This window comes from Polyodon spathula, chromosome 5 (assembly GCF_017654505.1).
Source record: "Polyodon spathula isolate WHYD16114869_AA chromosome 5, ASM1765450v1, whole genome shotgun sequence".
Taxonomy (NCBI): Eukaryota; Metazoa; Chordata; class Actinopteri; order Acipenseriformes; family Polyodontidae; genus Polyodon; species Polyodon spathula.
This window is the reverse complement of record NC_054538.1, coordinates 71,204,420-71,232,408: the sequence shown is the minus strand read 5'-3', so window position 1 is coordinate 71,232,408 and position 27,989 is coordinate 71,204,420. Positions and strand designations below refer to the sequence as shown.

Below are 27,989 nucleotides of genomic sequence, written 5' to 3'. Positions count from 1 at the left end.
TAAAACAATTTTAGAGGGTTTATCCCCACTTTCCAAAGCACTGTTTAACTTAATAGAATGTTTACGAACACCCTGCGGAGAAGTTTTGCCAACATGGTCGAGGCACTTCTGTGCTCAGTTCACACCATTCATAAATCAGAACCTCGCACGGCTTAAATTTCTTATTAGGTAGTGAAGTAAGAGGAATGTTAGGCATTATAGAAACAATTCATACAGTTTAACACTAGCCATGAACTACCTTCAATTACAGGAAGTATATTATTTAAATTATCAGGAGCCAGGACATTTTTGATTATTTCTCCTATTGACTGACCCATAGTCTTGGATGTGACTTATTCATAATGTGGTACATTAAGTGTGACCAGTTCAGAGAAGACTTACCAGGGGCCAGATTTTCCAAACTTCAATAATACTGGGTGCAGGGCTGCAAGTTTCGAGTCCTAGTATATGATGTAGTATCCCTGGGCAATTGTAGTATGTTTTTCCCTGTACTGTTGTGAATTTTTATTTTTTATTTTTTTTTGAGTGTGAAAAGCTAAGGATACTATTAAAGAAAACTCAGCATTTTAGAGTTGTTAAGCAGTAGCCTCGACATGTAAATACCTGTTCTTTTTTTTAAATTTTTTTTATTATCAGAAAAAAAAACACAAACAATAAAACAGATCACTCTCATTACATGTTTCACTGTCAGTAAGTAGAACATCTAAAGTTATATTGATTAACCACCCAAGATATTTAACATGGAGATTAAAGATTGATTAAAATTACGATACTGGTCTATAGTTTGTCAACGATGACCTACTTATGTTTTATATTCTCATAACTACATACACATGCAACTAACAAACACATAAGCATGCAAGTCACCATGAAACAATGTTTTGAAATATTAAAATAGGTAAACAAACGCTAAGTAAAAACAATGCAATAGAATGTTTGTCATGATTAAAGTTAGCACAGAAGTACAGAAGGCCATTGAAACACTGGAGACTGTCTATGCTTCAACAAAGCTTATAAATGTCTCTTTTACCTAAAGCGTACCAAAAACATTTTGTATACACGTACACAAGTAAAGCACTTAAAAGCTCAGTATAAATATGTCAAGTATATACAGAAGGTAAAAACTAGTTTAAAAGGGTAACTAAGCATACTTCCTGGTTTTATTCTGCTTGTTAAGGACTCTAGTCTCAGAGCACTGCATCCTCTGAGTAGTAGGAATAGGCATATATCTGTTTCTGTGGAGCTCTGCTTGCTGTTGGAGGGGCAGGAGTGAGTCTGCGGGCCCAGCGGGATGGGAGTCGCTGGTTTGCTGGCCGACTGGGTCGTGAGAATCTCTTCCTAGCTAAAGGAGCTGAGGCTTCTGGGTGATTCTAGGAGACAAAGATGGTGTAGAATTACTTTGCATCTAATTTTCTGTTTGTCATCGCATGTTTTTTTTTTTGTTTTTTTTAAAACATTTTCCTGGCCCCCGTAACACTCTGCCCCTAGTGCGTGTAACATATTTATCAGAAAGAAAAATCAAGAGAACACTGTGTTATTTCTTACATTCACTGGGGGCCACAGGTGATTGGTTGCGTTCTGGTGTATCTGCTGTACTAAGATAGAACAAGGGTTTGAGAGTTTGAGCCACAGGGGATACACAAAGTGATTCTTAAATGAGAAGAAGACGATGGAGAAGACCCTTACCAAGATGCTCCTTGGGTTTCTACACTCCTTATTAATGCAAATATTGCTTGAATCTGTGGCAATCTGCACAGGGACCTCACACCATATGCAAACAAACACACTGTAGTACTTAAAATATACAGTACTTAGCCACCCTCACTCGCCTTCCACATACACAAACAGACTACTGTGCTTCCTGTCCATATCCATCCACTCAAGGCCTCACTAATTAGTGTCCCTTTTGTTATGTGCCGCATTGTGTTTCTACATGAAAAACAATACTGAATGCACTTGATGACACCATAGAAGTTTATCTCAAGACAGGGCTAGCAACTGATATTGAAGGCAGTCTGAGACATCATCTTTTATTCTCATTTGTTTTATGGGAGCTTGCTCTTTGAGGCACAATATATATGCAAAGAACAACACCTGCTATAACAAATGAAAATGATCAACAACAAGGCAGCTTTTGAGATTGCTTGGAACTAGAGGTGGGAACAGCCAAGACCTCTGCTGAACAAATTTATTTCAAAACTAGTTTAAATCAACTCCTAAATTTGGAATAAAGTAATTAACGTGCCACAGAAATGCATTATAAAAACTAGATGTGAACAGAAATAAATAGTATGGCTCCTCAGAATTACAGAATTTTGGCTACTAAGATTATGAAACAGTCTTTTTTTTTATCCACTATAGAGATGCAAGTCTGTATTTCAGGGACATGCTAAATATGAAATTCATTGCATAAAGTAGGGTTTCATTACAAGTAGGTATGGATATTCCTCCTGGTCGGAAACGACCATTTTAAAAACAGAAACTTCCCATTTCTACATGACTAATTACTGACATGTGTGTAAGTTTCTTTGAAACCCTTCTGTGCACCAGCTTGCTGCTTTAATAATTCCAGTACCTCTGCTCTAAGCAGTTATATCAGTGGCATGCAGTGGCACCACTATAATGAAAGCAGACCATGGAGCTGTAATCAGTAGACAGCATACAATGCTGTGTCTCTTTAGCAAACAGCAAGATTTAAGTGTATGTCATAAGCATTATTCTGGGTGAGAGATGCCCATATGAAAAAGGATTACAGTATTATATAGTCCCCCAAAATAACATATATAACTCTACATATCTAAAATGAATACAATTTTACTAGATTTAGCTATACTGTACTTATCAAGCCTTTAACATGTTTGTAGACACATGGGCCAAATGTATGTGTGACAAGTGGTTTACAAGTCTCCACAGCACATGAAATAATGATGAAATCAAGTGTGCCCTACATATCCTAACGATAACACCTGAATTTTCACTAACCTCTTGTATTTCCAGCCATACATCATTGTGCATGCTGGGCTGCCTGCAGGGAGCTGGAGACAGTCTCTGACTAGCCTGGGATTCGTGTTCTATTTGGAGCACGTCTAAAAACTCAGTGAGGTTGTCTGAGTTGTCTTGTGCAAATCCAGGCCTTGGGTTTTGTTGCTGACGCATGCCACAGCTAGAATTCAGATGAGAAGAACTTGAATTTTCATAACCCCTCAAAATCTTTTCAACAACTCTGTAATTGGATCTTGCATCTTTTGGTAGAGGACAAGAAGCTAATTGGCTTGGTCTCAAGGGGTGTTCATTCGTAACAGGCTTGTCATTACCATTATCGCTGCCAAACCAGACCAAACCTCCCTTTGATACTCCCTGGGCATTCAGTCCTGTACTATTTCTGTGTCGGTTAGGTATGTACTCTGAGAAAGCTGAGGCTTTTCTTTGTGGATTAAAGTATTCTTTTTCATTGTCCATTGTATAGGAAAACGTGCAGCTAGGATTTGAATCACTAAATTTAGCATTTTCACAGAGCTTTGCTAGAATTAGCCTGTCCTCATTAACTTCATCACCCATGTCTGTCTGAAACAAAGTCCTATTGAATTCAGCAGTTTTCATTGTCAATGTCTCATTCGTCTTAGGTCTGCTGGTTTCAGAGTACAAAGAGGGTGTGCCTGAGATAGAACCTCTGATTTCAGCTGAGCTGCAGTAAGAGTTAGATTCTCTTGTACTGTCTGTGCTTTGAAATGGACCGTATGGGAACTTGGGCTGCTTGGGAGACTTGTAGTCTGAGCTGTCGTCTTTCTCGAATGACAGCACACTGACGTCTGAATATCTTTTCTGGACAGGCTGGTAGGTCGGTGATTTGCTGCCAAATTTACTCATGTCACATGACCACCTACTATGACAGCAGCCAATATTGCACTTGGAATCAGCAGGCACTACATTGGTAAAGATACCAGAATCTGTGAATATTTTGCCTTCGTTTTCCTGCAACAGAGCCCCAAATGTTCTCAAAACCAAAGGGCTATTGTATTTCCTGCTAGAAAAGGAACCCTGCGGCTGCCATGGTTTGTTGACCTCCGCCACAGGATAGTCCACGGCTTGTGGCGTAAATGGGCTCGACAGATACCATGACGTAGTCCTTGGAGGAACTGGTGGCGCCTCCTTCTTCATCAGCGGAGGCTTAGCTCCTCTGTCTGCACTGTTAACGAAGCCATCGCTCATGTCCATGTTCATGCAGGCCCAGTTCATCCTGTTGTTCTCTTCCTCTGTCACTCTGAGGTCACCTGACCACTGTGGGTTGAATGCTGGTATTTCATTGTTAGGCTCACATCTTAGCCCAGCTTTGTTCTTTTTATTCTGCGCTTCCTCGTATTCCCCCGAAACAGATACAGAATAAGTTCTGTTGCTAACAAAATGTAGGGAAAAAAAACATTTAAAAATAGTTAAGTAATTTTCAAATTATACAGTACACATATATCACCCCTTCAATCTGTTATTTAAAATGTTTTAAATATAAAAATAAAAAATGTTTTACAATACCAGAAATTCTATATCATAAAACAAAATTATATTTCCCTGCAAGATTTGGGCACATTTAAGTACAAACATTCAATTACTAATCATAATTGATAGTCTGATACTTCATAGGACACTGCTTTTTTTTTTTTTTTTTTTTTATAAGTAGAGTACTTTTGTAAACTATAGAAAGTAAAAAAGATTACCTGTGGTTAGAGAGATTAGATTTCTGTCGGATTTCATCCTGGTAGCTGCACAGTTCTTCACTTACTTTTTCAATTTCCTTCAATGCCTGTGAAACCCATAGGACATGTGGTATTATAGCTCTTCCCAGTGTCAGAACTCAGGAAATAAGCTCCTGTCATTAAAAACTTGCTTTCTCAGACCCTGGCTATCACCTGTCTTGCTCAACTTAATGTTACCTTAAGTAATGCAGTCCAATTGCTAATTATGGTCTGTGAAACCAGCTGCAAGCTCCAAAATACTTACTGCAGTAAGGGCGCTAGTGTGCTTCTGATTATCACTCCCACACACACTATTAGTATTATGGAAGCCTGTAGTGTCTTGGAAAATCTTGTTGTTAAAATGATCCACAAATGCTGGGTCATGTCCCCAAGGTGTTGAAATATTCATCCCTTCTTGTTTATATGGAATCTCATCCCTCTCTGGCGCATCGGGCTCCGAGATGCAGGGAGGCTTCTGGTCTGTTGAGCCATTTAGACAGGTTGACTCTTTAACTGGGGAACGTAGATAAACCCTCAATACTTCATCACAGGTTCTATGCTCCTGCCCACTCACATTGCCCTCCCGTCTTGCCGTCACTTCATGGTAAAGCTGAAAAAAAAAAAAAAACCCAGGATACTAATTAATCTCTTTCTCCAACCTGTAGTGAAGCTATTTTTCATTTAAAAGAATGTGTATGACCAATGAACAGAAGATACAAGTGTAACCTTTATCCTTCTATATCTGTACATAAACATTTTGTTTTCTATTCTGTATATCATACTTGGCAACATTAACACAATGTGGTTGAAGGTAACTCGCTAGTTTTACGAAAGGGGCTATCAGCACAGATTCAGAATAGACAAAGATACCAAAGTGTTTTGTAAATATCTACGAATGAGTGTTTTTGTGAGCAAAAGACCATCAATGGCCGTCTGGCTGGAAGAATGAAGGCCGAGCAGGCATTCTGTTTGGGAAGTTAAGGGCAGTCACCCATCCAACTATGATATGATATGTATGATACTGTAAACCTGCATTTTTTAAAATGAATGGAACAAAAACTCTCAGAAATATAAGGAATTTATTTGTGTGTCTGCGTTTCACAGAGAGAGCATTAAGGATACAGTGTCCCAAAATGATCCTTAATTTAGTACTAAAACAAATTCACTGGTATCCGTTTGCTATATTCTTCTGTAGTTCTGTGTATGTAGTGTGCTGGTTTGTTCAAGATTTTATTTGAATGCTACTGCCACTGTTCTTACAAATTGCCACAGTGGAAAAAAAAAAATCTATTGTTGTAGAGGCTACTCAAGTGTATTTGCTGTGAAGTTTGTTTTTTTTTTGATTGGCGTGTTCTATGCAAAGGAAAAAAACCTGCGTCTGGACTGTAAAAATAATTTTCAAAGGACATTGTTCAAGAGCTATTGCAATATCCATGGTTGTACCCTTTCAGTAACACAACCAGCTTCATTAAAAAGTTAATTCCCCATGTTTATAAAGTAAGATATAAACTCTTCTTGCTGACAATCCCCTAATGATCCTGCACTTTGTTCTCTTAATCTAGTTGAAAAATCTGATTTAACCGTTACAACTAAAGCGTTTGATGCATACCAGTAGAACACACCGATTTCCAAATGTTTTAGCTTTAAAAGGCTCCCAATTTGCACATTCATTATACTTCTCAGCTGGTTTGCGTACAAATGCAGCTAAAGATGTAACATCAGACGTTTGGATAAAATATACAGAGTGCACACACATGTCTCGGCTCCCTCTTGTACAGTTTGTTTTTGTTTTCTTTTTTCAAGACGTTGTTTGCTGGCCTTTGCTCTAGTTCTTGTATTTGTATTTTTCTGCTGCAAATACATTCCTTCACTCAAAATACATAACAAAATACCATTATGTACATTAGTAATTTGCTAATCATAGAAAATTAGTCATATTCTCCAAGCATTTTATCATATTAATGTCTGCCTTCAGTTCGATACTTCCCAATGCCTGCTGCACAGTGTATGGAAGGGACAAGACAAGCTCCCATTTCACATTACATACCTTTACCTTAATTTTGACAAAAATCTAATTTATGCTCTCACGGGTAATTGACAAAAGCACAGTCATGTTTTAGCATTCCCTGTCGTAGGCCACCCTTTCCAGTCCAGTAATTGGATCTAACCACACCCTTAATCTTAACATTTACCCAATTAAACCTTGGTAAAGTACTTACTCATTTATACATACTTATTATTTATCAGCAGAGTTATTGTATTTAAGAACAGGAATTACTAATTGTATTGAAACCTTTTCAGAAATGTGGCAACATAAATCAGATTTTTTTAAGAGAATTCTGTCTCCTTTTTCTCTCTAAAGCAGAAAAACAAAAAAAAACAAACAAACAAAAAAGCCTCAGACAGTACCTCTTCTATCTTCCTCTGCATGTCTTTCAGCTGGCTTTCCCATTGCTTTCTTTCCATGTCAAACCTCTCCAGCAGCTCTCCCTTGTCCCTCCCCCAGCCCCGCTCGCTGCTCTCCAGCTGCTTCCTGAAGTCCATCGCCGCTGTATGTGTGTCCGCCAGCAGCCTCTTCTGCTCCTCGCGTTCCCTCTTCAGCGTTTCCTTCGGGTCAGGGCTGGCTTTCTCACAGTGGTGTTTACCTCCCTTTGCTTCCAGCTTTTGTGAGGAAGTGAAAACAAAAGAAAAATAAACTATGAAGTATTGTGCGTTTAAAAACAAACCCTATATACACACACACACACACACACACACACACACACACACACACACACACACACACACACACACACACACACACACACACACACACACACACACACACACACACACACACACCACACACACACACACACACACACACACACACACAACACACACACACACACACACACACACACACACACACACACACACACACACACACACACACACACACACACACACACACACACACACACTTTAAAAAGCTATCATACATTACACTGTAACCATAAAATGGTGACTTATCTTTCAGTTACAACAACCACTTTTATTATGAGCATACCAGTAATTAAATGACTATTAATCTCTCATGGGAAATTTTTTTTTACTGAAATGCTTGGATTGTGGATAAAAAAATTTACACCACAGATTAAAAAAGGGATGTTTTAGTTCTGATGAAATAATATGTAATATTTTCCCTCCAAGGCTACTGAAAAATATTGAATTTAAAAAGTTGTTCATATTAAATTTATGTCAAAGGGGAATGCATACCCCCCACCCCCCACCCCCAACAGTTCGGGGAGATAATACACCTTTACATTATGTTTATTACTACTGAGTACACAAACATGTAAAAACTGTACTCCTCAATTGTGTCTTGATGTCCAGTTCGCTATCATTTGATTGTCTTATTTTTTAAACATTTTCGCAGTGCTTACATTAAACATTGTGTTATTCTGCATTCACACAGTGTGTAAAAATGACATTACTCAAAGTTATAATTTTCTTATTCACAAGCCCTGGAACAGTCAGTTTTTACCACCCAGACAAATGCTGTGTAGTTGTGTTAATCACACATTCTTGCAAATCCCTTAATTTGGTGTCTATGCACGACTTAATCGTTGACTCATGTCTGAGCTAAAGTCAATTTCCCAATAGTAATATAAAGGAGGCAACCGCATCATCCTTTACCGATACAGTCATCATAATTTTTGTTTGCGTGGTCTCCAAAATTATTTAAAATAATTATAAACAGAAGAAATAACACAGTTATGTTAAAACTAAATGGGTGTGGGATGGCACATCATCATAGAAAAAGAACATAACTTAGTCAAATAAAACTGGAACTGCCACTGGTTCTATTTGCAGTCTACAATACGTAAAGGTCAAGGATCAACTACATGAATTTATATGTATTGGGGGGGGGGGGGGTTGTTGGGGTTTATATTCTATAATATGGATTTTAAACCTTGCTTACCATTTCTTTAAGAACTCTATGCACAGTTAAAAATATATAACCTAAAAAATTAAATATTTAAAACCCCTCCACCTTAACCACCGCATGTAAACCTCAATGTCAAAGGCAACAAAGTTTCCATGATAACCCTGAAACTGAGAGTCTACACAGACCTAGCACTAATAATAGATGGTGTGGCTATTCTCTGCAATTTACAATTCCTTGTATGAAGGGTAATATGTCTTCAGGAGAACAACCATCTCTTTTGAAGTGGTGCTGCAGATAATAAAAAAAAACAGATTGGCATTAATATTAATTTGCTGGGGCCACTATCAATTCTGTGGGGGGGGGGGGGGGGGGGGGGGGGGGGTCTACCAGCAACAACTATTTGAAATGTGAGTTATTTTCCATAACTCCCCCTCCAGCCAAATGCACTAACTCCTATCCATGCAATTAATTTGCTGTTTTCCATAAAGCAACTCAATTGACCCAGATAACTTGGTTCTGAAACAAAGCGTTACTCTTCTTTAAGCATGCATGTTTAACTGTTTACTTAAAAACATTGCCAAATATGTGAATGGAATTCAAAGAGGGAAGGAAAAGTGCAGAGAACCTTCCGATGATCTTTGAAACCAGGAATTTTTATTGCAGAAAGATGGCTGTAGGTGGTAATGGATTAAATGTAAACCAGCTTTAGTAGACACACTTGGGTTAGTTTACTGCTCATACAAATCTATATAACTGAGGACAGTGCTGTCGATGTCTGCCTCCTGGATTCAAAAGAGGATATTTTGAACTATAATCATGTTTAAACTGTGAAGGTATGTGATGGGTGTATACAACTATAGTGAGTCTAACAACACTGAGGGCAATCCATATTTTCTTGACAAACAGTTTCCATAGCAAAAACAAAGACAAAACATAGGTAACTTCCACAAGTAAGTCATTTTTACCAGTGCGATGCGACAGTTCAGTTCTGCTCTTTCCAGCTCCCAGGCACAACGATCCCTTGTGTACAGCTGCTGTAAGTCGCTCCTTCTTGTCTCCTCCTTTTTAATCTCCGACTGAACCTCTTGCAAAACAGACTTCAAATCCAAAAAAATCCTTCTATTTTCTCCTTCCTTGAAATGTAATTTATAAAAAGAAGTTGTTTGCATAATAATAATAATAATAATAATAATAATATATGCCATTAAAAACCACAAATAAAATTTCCACATCACTTTTAAAAGTTACATTATCGGTAAAATAAAATATTTCACTTATATTATATTTCAAATATACAAGTAGCTAATAATTCATTCACAATAGGTAACAACAATGAAATACAATACACCACACCTCAGCAACGAAAATCCCGAGTCGATATCTGCAAAATTGAAACAGTTACTTGCTACTCGTGGCGTGCAGTTAATGGAACAAATACAAATCCCAGGGTCCTAAGGTTTGATTAGAATTTGGTCATTCGTTATGTATATATATATAAAATATATATATATATATATAGATAGATAGATAGATAGATAGATATAGATATATGCTATTTGTATACCGTGATTAATTCCGCTTTTAAACCTTTCATATAATTACTTGTATTTCAGCAACTTGTCTTAAAAGTGCTTCTTTCTCCTTCATCCATTCATCTTTCTTCTGCCCATGGAGTTTCTTCAGCTCTTCAAACTTTTTCTTCAGCCGCGAACGCTGGCACTGGAGCTCGTACTTGCTATCTTGTGCTGGGATTGCTGACACCGACGCTGCCGCTTCCAGCACGGGTTTAAACTCCTCAGCGAACTGGGGCACAGAAGCTGGGGACGAAATCGTACTGCGCGGGCTACAGCTTCGCCCCCTGCCCCGTTCTTTCTCTAAACGGGACCTTGGCACAAACTCCCATCCCTGAGCCCTGCTTACGTACCCACCACCGCCTCCGTGCACTCCTGATCCATTCCCAAATGCATTCCACATTTTTTATACACCCACTGACAAACATTAAATAACAATAGGCTTCGTTTTTCTTTCTATTTTTGTATCATTATTATTGAATCCGTCCAGGTGTAATTCTGAATTCCAGCCGTCACCCAAAACCAGCCATTTCTTCGGTCTCCTGCAGCCGTATTGACACTACAAGCATTTGTTCTTTCCATGTGTCCAAGGTCAATCTTAATTTTGGTGGCAAGCGTGATATTTAACACATCTAACGCGTGTCCTCTTTTAATACATCTCAAACGATTTTATTTCTTAAGGGTAAATAAACGACTCTGAGACTCCAACCATTCTATCACAAACTGATTACATGACACCCTCCAACTACCCCTATCCAGGAGAATGCAAGGCTCCAAAAATACCAACGGTGATGTAAGACTTGAAGATTATTTTTATCCTACTGAAACGGTCCCTCGTGTTTCTTTATCCACACACTTAACTTTCAGCGCTTGAGAGGAGTTGTAAATAAACATGGAGGTACTGATGTGTCTATAATTTAACACGTCGCCCTAAAAAGTAACTCAGGTGTATGCGTTAAATACCACGGAATCAAACTGTTCTCTGTGATGGCTACATACACATAAACTGTAGTCTGTTTTGTCTCAAGTATTAATCTACATTTTAAAACATCGATTTTACTTATATGCATGTTTTTAGTAAAACCGGTTTAAATTTGAATTTGTTACATTTTCCAGGTAAATTGATTGCATCGTAGTCATTACCCGTAAAGAAAGTATCGCTGCTAACCTGTGGGATCCAGCACTTATCCTTGAAAGCGTCTCCTGCAGAGGGAAGAGAGTCAGTCATCAAACGAGTGAAGCGCCGACGTGATGTGAGTTTTGAAGCTTTGCAACTTCAAGAACTTCAGCATATTGAAAAACAGTTAGGTTAGCATCCTCTCGGCGCTGGCTACGATCTGACGCTAACACCCAGAGGTTGGATTTAAATCCTCCCTCCCACCCGTTCTGTAATTCTATCGGGTAAACAACTACGCTTCCAGGATATTTTTTTGGCGTTATATTGGAGCGAAGTATTATTGAGCACGCCACAGGGGTTTGGATTGAGCGTCATAATGTCAAATGCATTCCGGTTTTTCATTTCTGTGGCGCGGAATCCCAGTCACAAAGTCTCGGTTATATTTACATAATCAAAATAGGACTGTTACTACGGCTATTTTGGCACCTCAAAAACTGCAACACCAAAAGTGGATAAAGGAGGAACGATCTTATTTCTTAACTGTTAACTAGTAGTACTACTAGTCGAAACAACTAAATCATTTCTAATTAGAAATGCGATTTTTGATATTGTTTTTGTCATTACTGAATGCAAGCGGGCACTATTAAAAGTACATACATAACAACAGTATGATCTAATCTACAGTAGAACGCGTTGGTTAGCTCAGCGTGTTAACATTCTCGAAATAACCAGAAACAACACATTGCCTTTAAGCTAACGGGTTACACTATTTAATAAATCATTCTTAAACTACCATGTATTTGATGACACGAACATACAGTATCCAAAAACATGCAGACTGAAAGGACATTTGTACATCTATTAAAATTAATGGACACAAAATATGAACGATAATGATGAAAATCAATAATAATACGAAGTACTTACCTAATTATGCAATACAAATTCTAGCGTGGAAGCATGCCTTTATAAACTAGGAATATGAGCGAAGGCAAGAAAAAAAAAAGAATGTATAATTAATAGCCTATATATTCAGGTATATTAAACAATTAAACATAACATTGATAATTAAAAACAGCAATTGCTTTTTAAACAGTAGACCCATCGTGTTGTTTTCCAAGTAGCAACACAGACGTGTTTGTAATAATAAATATTTGTTTTTGTTTTGTTTCTACTCGCTTTCTGAACATCACGAACCATTGGGGTGGTGTGCTTTTTCAAATTCTACCACTGCACACCCAGCATTACTCAGCACTGCGTTCGTTAATGTACGGCTTTGTAGTGTTTGTACAATTTTACAGTGAGGCGTTCTGAAGCGGAGTCGGTTTTGGTTGGCCAGGGATGCAGAGAATGCCAACAATCGAGTTGAGACGAACTACAGGTCTTCTGTTAATGTTTATTAACGTTACAATAATATTTTACAAGTCAGACATACACAAAGTTCCTCCAGTAGCTTTCACCGCTTACACTAGCTGTCAAGTTACATTTTACACTCAATTATGATTCTTTGGTGTCTGGTTACACTCTAGGCAGCGGACAGTGTTGGCTGTTCTGTTTGTTTATATCCACAATGTTTTACTGTAGGTGAACCAGCATTCTTTTTACTAGAAAACGACGTGTTGATTCTGCAAAACAGCAGCTGTAACCATGCAGCTACTGTGTCAGTATTTACCAAGCTTACTAACAAACGTACAGGCTTCTGAAAATACTTCTAAGTCTGATTTTGGGGTGGTTTTAGAAATTACCACTAGGGGCGTGCAGCTGCATTTCCTGCACCCGTTTGCAAACTGAGGCAACTGTGTTAGTAAACTGAAAATGTCGGTTATATACAGTAGATAATTTACAGAGCTGCATATCCCAGGTCATGAGTTTTCGAACCAACTCACTTCAGAAATTCTACTTTTAGAACATCTGAAAAGTTACTAAAAGTTATTATAGTTCATGTGTTCTGCGTGGTGTATTACTATGAAGTATCACTGTGAAGTATTGCTATAAACTATTGCTATAAACTACTGCTATGAAGTATCACTATGAAGGATTACTATGAAGTATTACCATGCTAATTTAAATGTATGAAAGCACTATAAAAGGTTTACTGCAGTATACCACGGTACATTTAGAACATTTAGTTAAGCATAGAAAGCATGGTAAACCAACAGCAAAAACATTATAATCTGCAAAAACATTATTAGAAGATGACACAGAATTAGGATATAACAGATATACCGTCAGTTCTCATTTTATTGTCATTGTTCGTGTATGTTATATGAAAACTGGCAGGGGACAAAAACGTTCTTTGAAAGGTCTTGTGAATTTGTATTGGTTAACTTTTAATAGCTTTTCTTCTTCCAGTTGCTCGGCAGCAGCCATTTTCTGAGAAACTAAAGACTTTCATTAGACTACCTATTCACTCCCCTGAGATTCTGGCTGAAGAACAAAACCACAAACATAACTGCAGTTCAAGTTCCTCCTTAGGCTTGGCACAAGTTCAATTCTTCAATTAGTTTCTTTTCTTTTTTTTTTTAAAGGCACCACCAGTGTTTGCTAGTTTTATGAAAGCGTAAAATAAGAACTAGTGCCAGACTCTTCTGAAAGTAGATTTCTAAAACACAGACTCTTTGAAACTGATTTATAAAGGCCATTTCTCATAATTATGCTAATGTTTTTGCTTACTACTTCTGTAACTTCAACAAACAAAATATTTACTGGGAAAAGTCTGATGTGACAGATGTATGCTTTAAATAGCATAGACAGGTTTGGTTATAGCATAGACAGGTTTGGTAGCAATGTTTAATGAAGAGATAACATGTAGGTTTCTGTATTGAAAACAATAAGGAAAGCATAAAGAGACAGCTATGCAATGGATCAACTAGACTATCATTGGCTAGCAGCTGTCAAACACTTCCAATAAGCACCTGCTCTTTATCAACGATAAAGTTACATTTAATAAAATGTGAAAAGTATTATAACATTTTATTCAAGAATGATTGATAGATTTGGACTGCTAGCAAACTGGTCCAGAACCTCCAATCTCTTTTATTACAGATTTTTGCTTGCTGGTAATCAACCGTGAAATGTGAATTAATAAGTCTTGTCAAGTAAGCAATTACACAACCAGCATGCACTTCATTGCTGTTGCTTTCGGTTTCTACAGCTGGTACCAGCATGCATTTCATTGTGATCGCCTATAGGTCAGTTTGGAATACCAGGGTACTGTAAATGACTGAGATTTTGTCGCAATTAACTGTAAGGTATATATTAACATCATTGTTAGATGCCAGGTTGTTTAATACCACATACCTGTAAATGTTGACTGTCATCCTTGTAAAGTTTGTTGTCTCCAGTGTTTTTCTTAAGGATGTAATCTGACGTAGAATCGTGGCCCATGCAAAAAAATTAATTTCCTGTACTTCGTGTAACCTTAGTGGGGATGTTTAAAATAAATAAACAAACGAAAAATAACACTACACTAATGGGGGTGGGATTTAAAGTACAAAGAAAAGTGTAAACAGAAAGACCAATTTAAAAATGGTGGCATAGGAAAGGGATGAAAACAAGACAAGAATGAGAATAAGTAAAATAATAGGTTGAAACATCTGGGTAGGAAAAATGCAAAACAGAAAATAATGATAAAAAAGGGGGAATAAATTAAAGAACAACATTAGAATTGTATACATTTACATTTAAACGTATAGATTGCACAGTGTCTGTTTTTTTTTCTTCATTTGATCGGTTTTAAATAGACCCATCAGCCACTGCATCTGTATTTTAATTGGCTGCTAGAACAGTTATAACCACACGTATTTTTAGGGAGGAGTTTGTGGGATCTTAGAATCCAAGAATATGTGTTCAAAACATTTGTTGATAAGTTATTTCTAAATTCTATCCATACCACTGTTTGAAGCTACAGTGAAAACAAAATAAGCAAGACAATATATCCATCCACCAATCTTTTATATCTAGTCCTGACTTAGGCGTTGAATTTAGTGAAGGGTTAACTACTGGGTGCAGTATCAGAACCTACAGGTCTAAGTTGTTATACTTGTGATGGAGATTGTTGTTGTCTAACAATTCTGTGACAAGTGCTTCGGAATTACCTTTTTAAGGCAGTTGTGCTGCCTCCACTCTAAATAAGTCTTGGAGCAGCAACACCGTCAGTGAAAAGTGAACTGATTGAGTCTTTGTTACACTTTTCCCATGCGTAATGCACATACTTTTACCTGACTTACAGACATTGGTTCTTCAGCTCCCCTTTCGTCAGACTTGGGGACCTCTAGTCTGTCTATGAAAGTCTGAAGCTCCTTCCGAAAGGACTTCATCTGGGCATTGATTCTGTAGAGCAGCTCCTGCTCTCGTATCCGGCTGCCGTCATCTTCTTCATCCATTCTTCCAAAGAAGTCACCATTGGCCACGTAAATCCTGGCCTCGCTTATGATGGTGCTGGTGTCAGAAATCAACCGGTCTATAGTCCTGCTGAGCCGCTCTGCTTCCATGCGGATGTCAATCATCTGTTGTCGGTCTTTGAAGTTTTTGGGTAAAAAACGCCCCTCGGCTGAGTAAAGGGACCTAGTAGGGGTCAAGCAGCGGATGTTGCGCACCTCTTCAGAATCGCTCTCCCCGCCAATGGGCCCCTCTCGTTTCCTGTGAGGGGGGCGTGAATCATCGTCACTTTCCCTTTTTCCGGGATCGCTCTCTGCATCACTGTCCCGGGGGCTCCCGCGGATCCCCAGGTGCGAGGCCAAGTCATAGCGTTGCATGTTGGACATCAGGACCCTGTTCTCGTACTGCAGCTGCATGACTTTACCGCTGAGTTCGTTGATCTGCATTCTAGCTGCCTTCAGCTCCTCCTGGAGGGCCTCTGTCTTGGCACTGTCACTGTGCCTGGAACTCTCGTGCGTCCCGGCCTTGAACTTATACTTGTTGACCTCATTGGTTATTTTCTTATTCTGGTCCTCCATGTCGGCCAAGTTCCTCCTCAACAGCTCTGCTTCATCCTCCACTAGCTGCAGCTGTTGCCTTAGCTCCGAGATCGACTCGCTCTGTTCCCTGAAGGACGAGCCAGAGGCACCGGCATGCTCTTCACCACGGAGGTCGTCGAGTTCAGCCTTCAATCCCCTGTTCTCCACTTCCAGCTCCACGATCTTCCGGCCCAGGATGTTGGCTTCTTCCTCCACCAATCTCAGGCGCAGCTTCAGTTCTGCCTCTCTGGTGGTGGGGGGCCCTCCAGCCTCACCTTTTGGTAAAGGGCTGTCAAGATCACCGTAGAATGAGCGATACTTCTGCAGCTCTTGCTCCAGCCGATCTTTCTCTTTGTCGATTTTTGCCATCTTCTTCCTCATTAGTATAGCTTCCTCTTTGATAAACTGAAGCTGACACTTCAAGTCCTCATTGTCATCCTTATGAGAAAGAAAAAACAGGTGCAATTAAGGAATCCAGATATGACACAGATTCTTTTATAGAACTTGAATTTGTATACATTTACTTTACAAATACCAGCATTTTACAATATATAGCTGTAAGAATTCACATCAGTGCAATCTGTCATTCAAAATTAGTATTATAACAAAAGCATCTCAATATGACCTACATCCACCATATATGTACCTAAGTGTGACAGACAGATGCATGAAGATAGTCGAGCTAAATATAACAACTGTACATGATATGTACATGCTAATATGCACAACAGTTAATATATAGTTAGTGGCATTATATAATTAATATTAAACACATTAAACAACATGTGAAACCTGATACCAGCAAATATCCTACAAGTTAATTGCTGCTGCCACACCAACACTATGGCATTCCCTGAGAAAGTATTCCCAAGCTTCCTGAAAGGTCACCAGGGTTGCACATGACCCAGCACAGCCTGTAAGCATAGCCAATTGAATGAATATTTGGACGAATAGAAAACATAACAGTGTTGCCAAGGCTGCTATTCACAGACAGCGGGTTGGCAATCAGTTCAAAATGCTGCAGCAAAAACTGCAAACCAAGCTCTACCTAGTTTGCTTTCTGCATTATAAAATATATAATTAACAACTCAAGAGCACTTAAGCTGTCCTCTAATCAGCTTTACAGAGGCACTGGAATTTTCTGCTTAATTCTCACGATCATCATCTACTCTTTGCATCTGCAATGGACACAGAATCCACTAGAATCATGTTTTCCAGCATCTGTACCAGTTATCTTGCACTGTTAGAATCATCACAGCTTCTGCACTGTTCCAATGATTGCGGGCGCAACCTGCTTGAAGGACTGTCTTTAAAATTAGGGGGAACCAATTTCATATAAGTTTGTGCAAAACTGTATACAAATCAAACCATCATTTGTTGTTGGAGAAAACAGAGAATGGGGCTATTTTTGATGGCTGTCATCACTGACAGACTCTTTACAGATTTTGACTTCACAAGCAACAGGAACCAAGTTTGTATGTCTGGAACTGTACAAACATTATAGTTAGGGCTTCTGTTTTTATAAATTTATTTTTTGTAGCTGTTTTCGTGTTATATGTAAATCGTTTTTTGGGGGGGCTTTCAATTTTTATATACTGTATGAAATGATTGTTTTCAGTTACTTTTGTTTTTTTCTGTCACAATATGTATAGTAACTCAACAGTACTTGCACTCTTCAATTTTACCTTCTTTCCTTTGCTGTCTTCCACAACAAAATCCTTATGCTCACAGGCATGTTTTTCTGGGGTGTTTGTGTATTTAGGCATTTTATTTACATCTCCCCACAATGTGCAATTCTGTTTTAAATTCCAAAGGTCTTTACATCTATAAAGCAAGAACATCTAGTTTGAAATCTTGCAAACATGTTACAATCCTCTAAATGGAAATGTTGGAATTTTCTGCCACTCAGTTTGGCGAGGGATTAAAATATTCAGAACGAATCTATGTGAAATGCAAGTCAGGAATGAGGTAAATGTGTTTTATTTTTATTTTTTTCACTGGGAAAGGGGTCAATGTGATTTGAGTAACCATTTCCAGTGTTTTCTAGTGTTTATTAGATAACCAATTTCATTTCTTTTTTGTAGCAGGGGTGTTTAATCATTTTTTATCGCTTAAAACCGAAAATATTCATATAGGATTTTCAATTCTACAGTACTTTTAGCATGGCAGTGTTTTTTTTACAGTTTCTGGTCAAAGTCAAAGGGTAATGGCACTGAATGGATTGCACTGGAATTGGTTCATATCATTGTGGTACCATTCTACCAATGGTCCATACCACTGTTGCTCCTCATATGCTATCATTGCTTCTTATGGGAGAAATATTGCATTGTCACTAAAGATCACATAGGGTGCCCTATGCAAATGCATAGTCAATTTCATGCCAATGATTATACTATCCTAAATGTCAAATGATTGCATTGTGATTACAATTCGGTGAATTTAATACATTACTTAAATCACCTTAAAACATTTCTGTGATGTCACCCTTTGATCTTTTGATTGATAAATTCTACAAATATTCAAGTAAAAGTGGCTGTATGACTTTGAAGAGAAGGGGAGCGCGGGGCAGATATACTGTTGATTAACGAATCCACAGAAAACTGTTGACTCGTCAATTAAACCAGCCAGAACAATTCATAATTTTATTAAGCAACAATCATTTCAACAATTAGTTAACTATAGTACAATCAGCGCCACCTAATCAGTATACTGATAATCAGGCTTTCTGCGTAAATGGGATACAACTCTGGGAGACGGTTCTTCCCAATGCTGTTTATGTTGTTTAATTGGGGTGTCACTTTGTTTAATTGGGATACAGTATTTTCAAATGATGAATGGAGATCTCTTTTCAGAGCAAGGCAGGTTCGCGTAGCGCAGTGCAGTGAGTACGTGATTACACTGTGACTTGTGTAAATTGAGTAAACCAAGTTGAATTCCTGAAGGAGCTGCTGGAGTCTTCTGTGGTTTCTCGGGCTGCTGTGGCAAAGAAAGTCTGTGTGCCATCATCACAGGTGCCTCACCTTGTGATAAGATAGGATTTTATTCTTTTTCATTTTTATGTAGAAATAAAAAAAAAATGATTCATTTTGTTTTGTAATTAAAAAAAAACAATGTGTGGATTGATGTATTTAACATTTAATCATAAAGTGATGTGATGTGATTTGATTATTTTTCTTTTCACCGTCTCAAATGCCTCTCGTTTAATTCGGACAGCCGCTTATTTGGGATATTTTTACTTCTCTCGAGGCGTTCCGATAAAACGGCACTGACTGTATTACACATTTCAAACGTAACACTTGGAAAAGGGCTTGCGATTTCAGTCTCGCATTTCACATTTCAAATAGCTTTTGCATTTCTTCTGTAAGTAGCAGGGTTGCAAAATATAGCGTTATACGTCACCACGTGTTGCTACAACTGTTTAAATAACATACCTGTAAATTGTATTTTTATTGTTAACATCGTGACAACTTTTTACACTTATAACTTTAAAGTCTGTCAAAGCTCTTTTTTTTTCAAAATGGCTGCTCTAGTGCATTGGCGTTTCAGATCTGTCCTCTAAGTCAGGGGTTCCCAAACTTTTTTACCTGAGGCCCACCTGTTCAGCTGAATTAGGCACTGCGGCCCACTATTAGCATTCCTTGGAAAAATGTCAAATTAAAAACATTGTATTATATGTTTAGAGCAATGAATAAACCTAATCTAAATTGTCCTTTATTCACCTGAATAAACATTGTGAAAGATGGAAATCACATAGACTATGCACTGAGTGAAAACAAAACATTTTGAAATACTTTCAATTTTAGTAAATAAAATAAATTGCAAAAACTAAACAGACGTTTTTATCAAACCTTTAAATTAGGCACCTTTGTATAATTGAACATTTTTAGAAATGTAGTTATTTTTGTTGGTTATCTAACAATAAATAGTACGTGTCTCTTATAATTTCCATTCATAAATGCCTGAACAGGAATCACCTTTGAGTAAAACCAGTAGAACGTGCACAAAAACATAACTCTTAAATCCTAGACGAATGCACACAATACTGAGGGATATGAGAGCCTTGCATAAGTTACTTTTTCATTATTATTATTATTATTATTATTATTATTTATTATTATTATTATTAATATTATAACTGTTTATAACTAAACATATTCTAGCGTTATTTTAAGACAACTGTGAACTTAGACAGTAATCAATAAAATAGCAGTGTATCCAAACATTTTAATAAATCAGTTACTGGTATGTAACAAGATTTATCAGTTTGATTAATAACTTGATTCAGTTAATATTGAAACATACATCAAAGTACTCCATATTTTAAATGCTAATAGCTAATTAGTCACAAAAACGTATCCATCATAGGCATCAATTTAATTTTTAAGCTGCCTTCTTTTGTTCTTTACACTTTGCAAAGTGTATTCTTTGCTTGCAGATTCAAAATATTGTAATTTTATTAATACTGAATACACTTTTTACATCTGCCAGCAGAGCGATCACATGACCTTAACACTGCCCTATTGTCAGAGCTCTCACTCTACATCCCGCCAGCAGGTAGGCAACCTGTTCGCTCTGATTTGTGAATTTGTTCTTTGATTGACAGTCCGCCAATACTGCCTTGCTACACTTTATCCTTATACAGATACCGATGTCTCTGGCGCCTGCTTTTCACTATTAATAGAGAAAAGTAGATAGAATGTCATTGCTCCCGCGACCCACCTGGGACTGTGTCGTGGTCCACCTTTGGGCCGTGAACCACAGTTTGGGAACCCCTGCTCTAAGTCACTGCAGGAACAGCGATTTAAAAAAAAATAAAACATAACAAGTGCTCTGGCTTTTCTGTTCTGTACCACATCATGGTTCATTACTGCTGTGTTTATTATTATTATTATTATTATTATTATTATTATTATTATTATTATTATTATTATTATTTAGTAATCGGTAATTTATTATTTTCTCCCAATTTAGCATATCCAATAGTTTTTTTAGGCTCAGCTCACCACTACCACACCCGCACTGACTCGGGAGCGGCGAAGACAAACACACGCTGTCCTCTGAAGTGTGTACAGTCAGCCGTCTGTTTTTTTTTTCACACTGCAGACTCACCATGCAGCCTTCTCAGAGGTACAAAGTCGGAGGACACCACAGATCTGGGAAGCTTACAGGCAAGCCCGCAGGTCCCCAGCCAGACTACAGGGAATGCTGGTGTGTTGTAAGCCGAGGACACCCTGGCCGACCTAGGCCCCCCCTCCCCCAAGCTGCGCTTAACCAATTGTGCACCGCCCCCTGGGAGCTTCCGTTATGGTCGGCAATAGAATAGCCTGGATGAACCAGCGACCTCCAGGCTATTGGGCGCATCCTGCACTTTACTCAGAGTGACTTTACCAGATACACCACTTGGGAGCCCCTATTGCTGTGTTACCTGTTTGACAATGTGGGCAAAAATCCTGACACTATAGATGCACTAGAGCTGCCATTTTTAAAACAGATTTAAAACAGACTTTAAAGTTATAAGTGTAAAAATTGGTCAGGATGTTAAAAATAAAAATTCAATTTACAGGTATGCTATTTAAACAGTTGTAGCAACAAGCGGGGATGTGTAACGTTATATTTTTCGGAACCCCGCTATTTACTCTTTAGCCAGTGTTTAAACAAGCCCATTTTGTCTGAGTAATTCTCAAATACAGATTGCTAGCAATGACATTTAGGTCTTCATCAATAACTTAACTCTCTGTTCCTGGTTCACATTATTTTGTTTTTTGCATTATTTTTTTTCTAATACCACTTTCATGGCTAAAACATAGTCCTCCCTACTATCTTCACTTACAACAGACACTTTTGTCTGTGTAAGTGGGATTTCAAACTCAAACTCTGAGGAACTCATGACAACATTCCCGTACTATGAGATAAACGTGTTAACTGTTTGAACTAAGCATAACAAAAGAGCAAAAAACAAATCCAATTACCACATCAACAATCAATTGAATCTCATTATCAAACAAGTATGAATTAGGAAGAAATGTTTTCAGTGGCATAAACAACTGAAAGTGTTGAATCGGTGTTGAAACGTTGAGTTGTTTATCCCTCACTTATACCACAACCTTCTAAAACAAACAGATTCCCTTACCTCTGTTGGTGTTTGAGGAGTCCTTTTCTCAGACTTCTGCAAATCCTTGCTTCCTCTTCTTTTTAGTGATAACTAAAAATAATAATAAGAAAATATATATTAGTAGAATTTAAAAATACATCTCACTAACTTGACTAATTCAATACAGCCAAGATGTTATAATTGTATTTAAAGCTAGTGAACTGGTACATCAACAAGGCAAGACTTAATACAGTTTTTTTTTGTTTGTATTACCTCTGGCTAGGTTTTGTGTACTTTGAATTAAGGCTAAGCCAGACCCCGCCTCCCCAACCCCGGGAGCACCAAAGTACCCCACAGAGTCCCCAGCGGAGACCAGCTGCCTCGCACAACCAAGATTTCAACTCTGATCTCTGATATTTAGAACCAGAAAAAGTGGGAAGAATTAAGTACCCCTGGTTGGACTGTAAGGATAGAAAGCTTGGGGAGTACGCGTTAATATTTTGAAATTCACAAGACAAAGTTGAATAAATGATTAAACCTTCTTCAAATATAAACGCATGTTGGGTTTTTTAAAACACAAAAGCAGTGCTATATATATATCACTGCTTTTGTGTTTTAAAAAAAACCAACATGCGTTTATTGTGTGTGCCAGCAATTCCACTGAGTCAGTGGTGTCCCATTATTGTGACAAATGAACATTGTGTTATTCTCAATGCAGAATAGTTGCTGTTGGCTTGCTGAATGCATGGCTGTTATGCAGTGGATACTTGCAACATGGATTTTATGGATTATCATAGTCTGTATAATAGACTGTATAACTTTAGTGTTTATTTTTAAAAGATGGCCTGGTATGATGCACATTTTCACAGTACAAAGAACTTACAGTTAGGTGATACTTGAGTTGCTGCTAATCTAGCATGTTTTGGGAATAAACCATGCCAGTTATATCATAAATCCTCCAGAAACTGTGCTGGTGTCCCGAAATAAGTCCGCCCCTGCAACAAAAACCTAGACGCCTGAGTGCCGTTTTCAATTGCATCCCTCTGTCTCTGGTCATTCAACGGACACCCACAATTTACATAGCAGATAACAAAACCCCCTGTTACAGTTCTGAATAACAACTATTTTGATGGGGGGTCATCGGTTTATTTATTATTTTGGGAGAGGGCTTTTCCAGAGTTCTGACATTTCTAATATGTGCATTTTGTTTGCCTTGGAGTCTCTTCTTTAGTTTGTGCTATTTAGAAAACTTAAATCATTCATCAAACAGTGTTGAAACCGTCTCCGTGGGAGTGCCAGAAATACATTTTAATGGCTTTCATTTTTGCTCCTGATGTCCTCCAAACCCAAAAAATAAAAGAGAAACAATGGTCAACCTAAGCTACACCACTGCTGCCGGTGTAATATGTGGGTTGGCAGGAAGGGGAGTTAAAGTCCTCCCTACCAGAAAACACGTGGGACTGTGGCTGGGGTCTCAATGGAATGATTAATGGTTAATGAGGCTCCAGCTACAGGTCTATAGAAAGGGTAATCACGGGTGTTAGTGAGGATCAGTTATGGTGAAGGTAATGTGCTGTGCTGTGCATGTTTGTTTGTTGTTTTATATTTTCAAACTGCACTACTATTTTTAGAAACGCTACCCTGTCACATGAACCCTGAAATAATATTATTAATTTTAAACTATAGAAGAGTTATAGTTGCAACTGACAAAGCACCAAAAAATGTTTAAGTACCCACCGCCCCCTACCAGTATTACACAGGTGCACTGAATTCAGAGCACTGAACACGTTGATACTGGCTCTGAAGCTAGTACTGTTCTTCTGTAAAATTAACAAGGGAGCCTATTTGCAGCACTGTACACCTTACAGCACACCAATAGATTATATCTGCTGTGACCAATTAAATAAGATGGGCCAAGCTGAGGAGCTTATGATTCATTAAAATGCAAGTGCACTTTTCAAAACAGTGTTTGTACCTATAACTAGTGATGTTTAGAGGTGTGTTTCCTTGTTCCCAATTTCACACTATCTAATTTACTAATAGCTTTACCACACTGTCATATTTGCTCACTCTCCAATCACAGTGGTAATGATCTTTCCAATTCCATAATGCTGTATGTTTTTGTTTCCTTATGTAACGTCAAACTGCTGTTGTCTTCCTACTCAAAGCTCAAAATACATACATTGACTATATAATAAAACCATAAAAAAGAATAAAACAACGCCGTGATGGAAACCACTGAAACATGCAACCATAAAATCAAATAAAGAGCGGGGAGACGGCCATACCTCTGTCATGACCACAACCCCAAACATCAAGGCCAGAGTAAACAACTGTGTTTTAGTTTGAACCTAAACACAGAAAGGAAACAGCTAGGTCTAATATATTTAGCGAATTCCAAAGAGTCATACTAAACAGCCAAAAGAAGGGACACCAAAAGTGGCTTATTTGAAATCTTGGCACAACAAAGCTGGTGTGAATTGCTTACCTCTTTTGCTCTCTCCAGTTCGTTCTGCAGCGCTTGCTTGGTGATCTCCACCTCGATGAGCTGCTGTCGTAGCTTTTCGTTCTCCTCCTCTGTTTTTGCTCGCTTCTCCTCTACGTTCTCCAGTTCGTGATGAAGTCTTACTGACACGTCTTTTGCCACCTGGAAAAACGATTCATTGTTACATTGAGACACTTGCATTACAAGATAATTAATTCATTTAATTATGAAAGCTATGATCACATTGAGAAGCATAACATTTTTTTTTTCTGTGAGTAGTAAGTCTTTGGCAGTATTTGTTGCTACTAAAGTATTGATATAAAATCTGGTTGGCACTTTAACAAGGCAACAATTACACGTAGTCACTAATTGTGACAAGAGATTACCAAAACAGTCTGTTTTATTTAATTATATTATCCTGTCCTTACAAAAACCCTAAGTAAAAAAATATCATCAGAGGAAATCACCCTTCTAATAATACTTTATCAATCACAGCATAAGAAATATTTTCTTAATAAACAATGACCAGAATGTGACATAAATATACAGGGCCAGACTTATCAAACCGTTTACATCAAAATGCAGTTTACATAAAAACATATTTTAGTAAGCCTACGATGTTTGTTACTACTTAAGTAACATGAACAATTTTGCTTTTTTCTATCAAAAATGGTGCAAATGGCATTTTGGTGTAAACACTTTCTGACTCATACTGTTTACAGTATTATTGTGTTAATAACATTTTATTTAAAGAAAACTTGTTGTGCTTCAGTTTAAAACAAAGGGCGTTTCATATTATGTGCTGACTGTTACTGTAAGTTGTACAAATCCAAGCAACAAGAGACAATTAGGTTTGTTAATTTAACTGCTACAAGTATATGGGAAACACATTCAGAATGAAAAGGGATGGGGTGAAAAGTACACCTTTTAAAACTGTACTGAATGTATACAATACATTTGTTTGTATGCCAAGTAGAAATATGACTTTATCTTGGTATGGAGTTCAAAGTGGAAAACTAAAATGGTATTACCCTATCTTTAACCCTCCCCTAACCTTTGGTTCACATTTCTACTTGGGATCCTAACACCCAAGCTGATAGGGTCAAGTCAATGTTTTCTACCACTTTTTTTTTTTTTTTTTAGTGTTTCATGGGAGACAAAAAGTCGACATAAGGGCACTAAATCTGCAATGAAATCATTCTGTATGATTTCTGGATCCATCCTGACAAAAACGTTTCTTGTTGTTCTGTTTGTTTTTCTTTTTTATATAATGTGATGGTAGGTTGATAGACTGAATGTCAATTAAGGTAAGAATGTAAGAAATGTAGCAATGGAGTTGTCATGGCAATACCATAGTTTAGTTCTATCCTAGGTAGAGGCCTCTAAATCTTGAGTGTTTTAATAGTGTTTACAGATATTTTAGACAGGTTTGGAGAACCAGTTCAGCAACCCAGGCCAGACCCTTACAAAACGTTTTAAATACTAATCTTCATAGTTTCCGCTTTCTCTCCTTTTCTCTAAACACAAGGCCAATACAATATTTCTCTCTCTTTTGCTTAATTCCAAATCTTAAGGTTTTTGTAAAACAAAACAAAAAAACAAGTGTTTGCAAATTAGACCACATATTGCGTTTGTAGGTCGACTTTACCTTGAGGTCTTGCTCCAGACTTCTCACCAGCTCGGTGTCGATCTCTCCTGTCTCAGCGTATCTCAGCCTCTTTCTCTCTGCCTTCCGCAGGCGGTACTGCAATATTCGACAGTTTTTGTTGGCTCTCTCCAGCTCCCGACGCATATCCTGCAGCTGGCAAGCATCTTCTTCGTAAAAACTGTCCCTCATCTCATCCATTTCTGTCCGCATCTCGTCAATGTCTCTCTATGTCAAGGTGAAAACACAAGTATCTACGTTTATTTCGGCCTACAGTATATAAGCATATGCATTGATCTAAATACCTCCCAACGTAGTAATACAAACAGGTTTTAACAAATAAAACGTTCACATTCATTATTGTAAAAATAAATAAATAAATAAATAAAAAAAACATAATATAAACTTCGCTTCAAATCAAACAAAATCAAATCAAAACCAATACCCAATCACCTAATAAGAAATACAGTATGCTTTTGTGCATTGTCATTGCCAAGTCACAACTGCAACAACAATTAACAACAACAACAACAACAACAACAACAACAACAACAACAATAATAATAATAATAATAATAATAATAATAATAATAATAATAATAATAATAATAATATACGCTTTACACAACATATGATAAATCCATACCTTGAGATCTTCATTTTCTTCTATTAATCTCTCTATTTCATTTTGTAGGCTCTGATCTTGCTGTGTCACAGTCTCCATATTGACCCCTTCAGCAGGCACCTCCGATTGCGAGTCTGTTTCTTGGGTACTTGTTGTTTTGGTGTGCATTTTACCACATTTCTTTAGCCTTTTGTTGATGTGAAATTGGATAAATTCAGACTGCAGACACCCTTCTTTCCCAAACCCGGGCCCGCATCTTACAGAAGTCTTACTAGTCTGCTTGCTGCAGCTGGACGCTTCGCCTCCGCCCTTCTGTTGGTTTTTCAGTTTCCCTTTCGACGATTTGGACGTGCTGCCGGGCTGGTCAGAAACGACGCGATAATAATCCCCTTTTATAGATGTTATATCAGTGCTCCGGGTTTCAGGTACTTGGTTGTTTCTGTCCTCGTTTTTCTTTCCTGCCTCCGCCCTGTCCCTATTTGATGCGTTAGTTTCTTCAGCACCACCCGGATGAACAGCGACCACACCTCTGCTGGTCAGCTGTTTGTCTTTGCTGTTAACTACAAATCCCTGGACAGAACCGCGGGTATGTTTCAGGCCCTGTTTGGGTGCATTGCTTTTAGCAGATGGTGTGGTTTTAGAGGCGAATCTCGTGGTCCCATCCCTGAATCTAGCTGGAGACGAAGCCCGCTGTTGTTTTCTGTTGCTATTGTCTAGCTGCAGAGAATCAGCAGCGCCGCTTGCGGCAGGGTTCATGGTGTCATGGGAGAACACTCAATATTTGCAAATCACCCCTTCCCTGTATCTCATCTGAAACAAAACCAACTCCATTAAAATCC

At 38.0% G+C, this 27,989-nt stretch overlaps 2 protein-coding genes and 1 long non-coding RNA gene across 7 annotated transcripts; 1 reads left to right on the top strand and 2 right to left on the bottom strand.

Annotated features, from left to right (window-relative positions):
* Positions 1-72: 72 nt before the first annotated feature.
* Positions 73-14,832, bottom strand: soga3a (SOGA family member 3a). 4 transcript variants are annotated; one of them, XM_041251227.1, is made up of 7 exons: positions 10,261-10,887; positions 9,624-9,791; positions 7,137-7,388; positions 4,993-5,337; positions 4,710-4,795; positions 2,983-4,387; positions 73-1,370 (listed from the first exon to the last, which is right to left on the bottom strand). In XM_041251227.1, the coding sequence occupies exons 1-7, from the start codon at positions 10,630-10,632 to the stop codon at positions 1,188-1,190; spliced, it is 2,811 nt and encodes a 936-aa protein (XP_041107161.1). In that variant the 5' UTR covers positions 10,633-10,887; the 3' UTR covers positions 73-1,187. The 4 variants fall into 4 exon arrangements, with proteins under 4 accessions (XP_041107161.1, XP_041107160.1, XP_041107162.1 ...); XM_041251226.1 differs by having other exon boundaries at positions 74-1,370; positions 2,983-4,393; XM_041251228.1 differs by lacking the exon at positions 10,261-10,887 and adding an exon at positions 14,647-14,832 and having other exon boundaries at positions 76-1,370; positions 2,983-4,393.
* LOC121316266 lies at positions 11,063-21,526 on the top strand. Its single transcript, XR_005950369.1, has 3 exons — positions 11,063-11,127; positions 11,346-11,482; positions 21,408-21,526. It is a non-coding gene; the product is annotated as an uncharacterized LOC121316266 (long non-coding RNA).
* Positions 14,742-27,989, bottom strand: LOC121316265 (protein SOGA3). Of its 2 annotated transcripts, none has more exons than XM_041251230.1 (6): positions 27,172-27,989; positions 26,529-26,753; positions 24,884-25,042; positions 22,435-22,506; positions 15,567-16,742; positions 14,742-14,942 (listed from the first exon to the last, which is right to left on the bottom strand). In XM_041251230.1, the coding sequence occupies exons 1-6, from the start codon at positions 27,904-27,906 to the stop codon at positions 14,832-14,834; spliced, it is 2,478 nt and encodes an 825-aa protein (XP_041107164.1). In that variant the 5' UTR covers positions 27,907-27,989; the 3' UTR covers positions 14,742-14,831. The 2 variants fall into 2 exon arrangements, with proteins under 2 accessions (XP_041107164.1, XP_041107165.1); XM_041251231.1 differs by having other exon boundaries at positions 15,576-16,742; positions 27,172-27,988.

What these genes read in the sequence shown, in the direction of transcription:
- soga3a (XM_041251226.1), bottom strand. Translation starts at nt 10,632, where the DNA reads ATGTGGAATGCATTTGGGAATGGATCAGGAGTGCACGGAGGCGGTGGT. An exon ending in TGAACTGTCGCATCGCACTG is followed by an intron (nt 7,389 to 9,623) that starts GTAAAAATGACT and finishes TCCTCACAAAAG; the next exon opens with CTGGAAGCAAAGGGAGGTAA. An exon ending in TATGGCTGGAAATACAAGAG is followed by an intron (nt 1,371 to 2,982) that starts GTTAGTGAAAAT and finishes TTTGTCTCCTAG; the next exon opens with AATCACCCAGAAGCCTCAGC.
- LOC121316265 (XM_041251230.1), bottom strand. Translation starts at nt 27,906, where the DNA reads ATGAACCCTGCCGCAAGCGGCGCTGCTGATTCTCTGCAGCTAGACAAT. An exon ending in AACTGGAGAGAGCAAAAGAG is followed by an intron (nt 22,507 to 24,883) that starts GTAAGCAATTCA and finishes TATTATTTTTAG; the next exon opens with TTATCACTAAAAAGAAGAGG. An exon ending in CTCCTCAAACACCAACAGAG is followed by an intron (nt 16,743 to 22,434) that starts GTAAGGGAATCT and finishes CTTTCTCATAAG; the next exon opens with GATGACAATGAGGACTTGAA.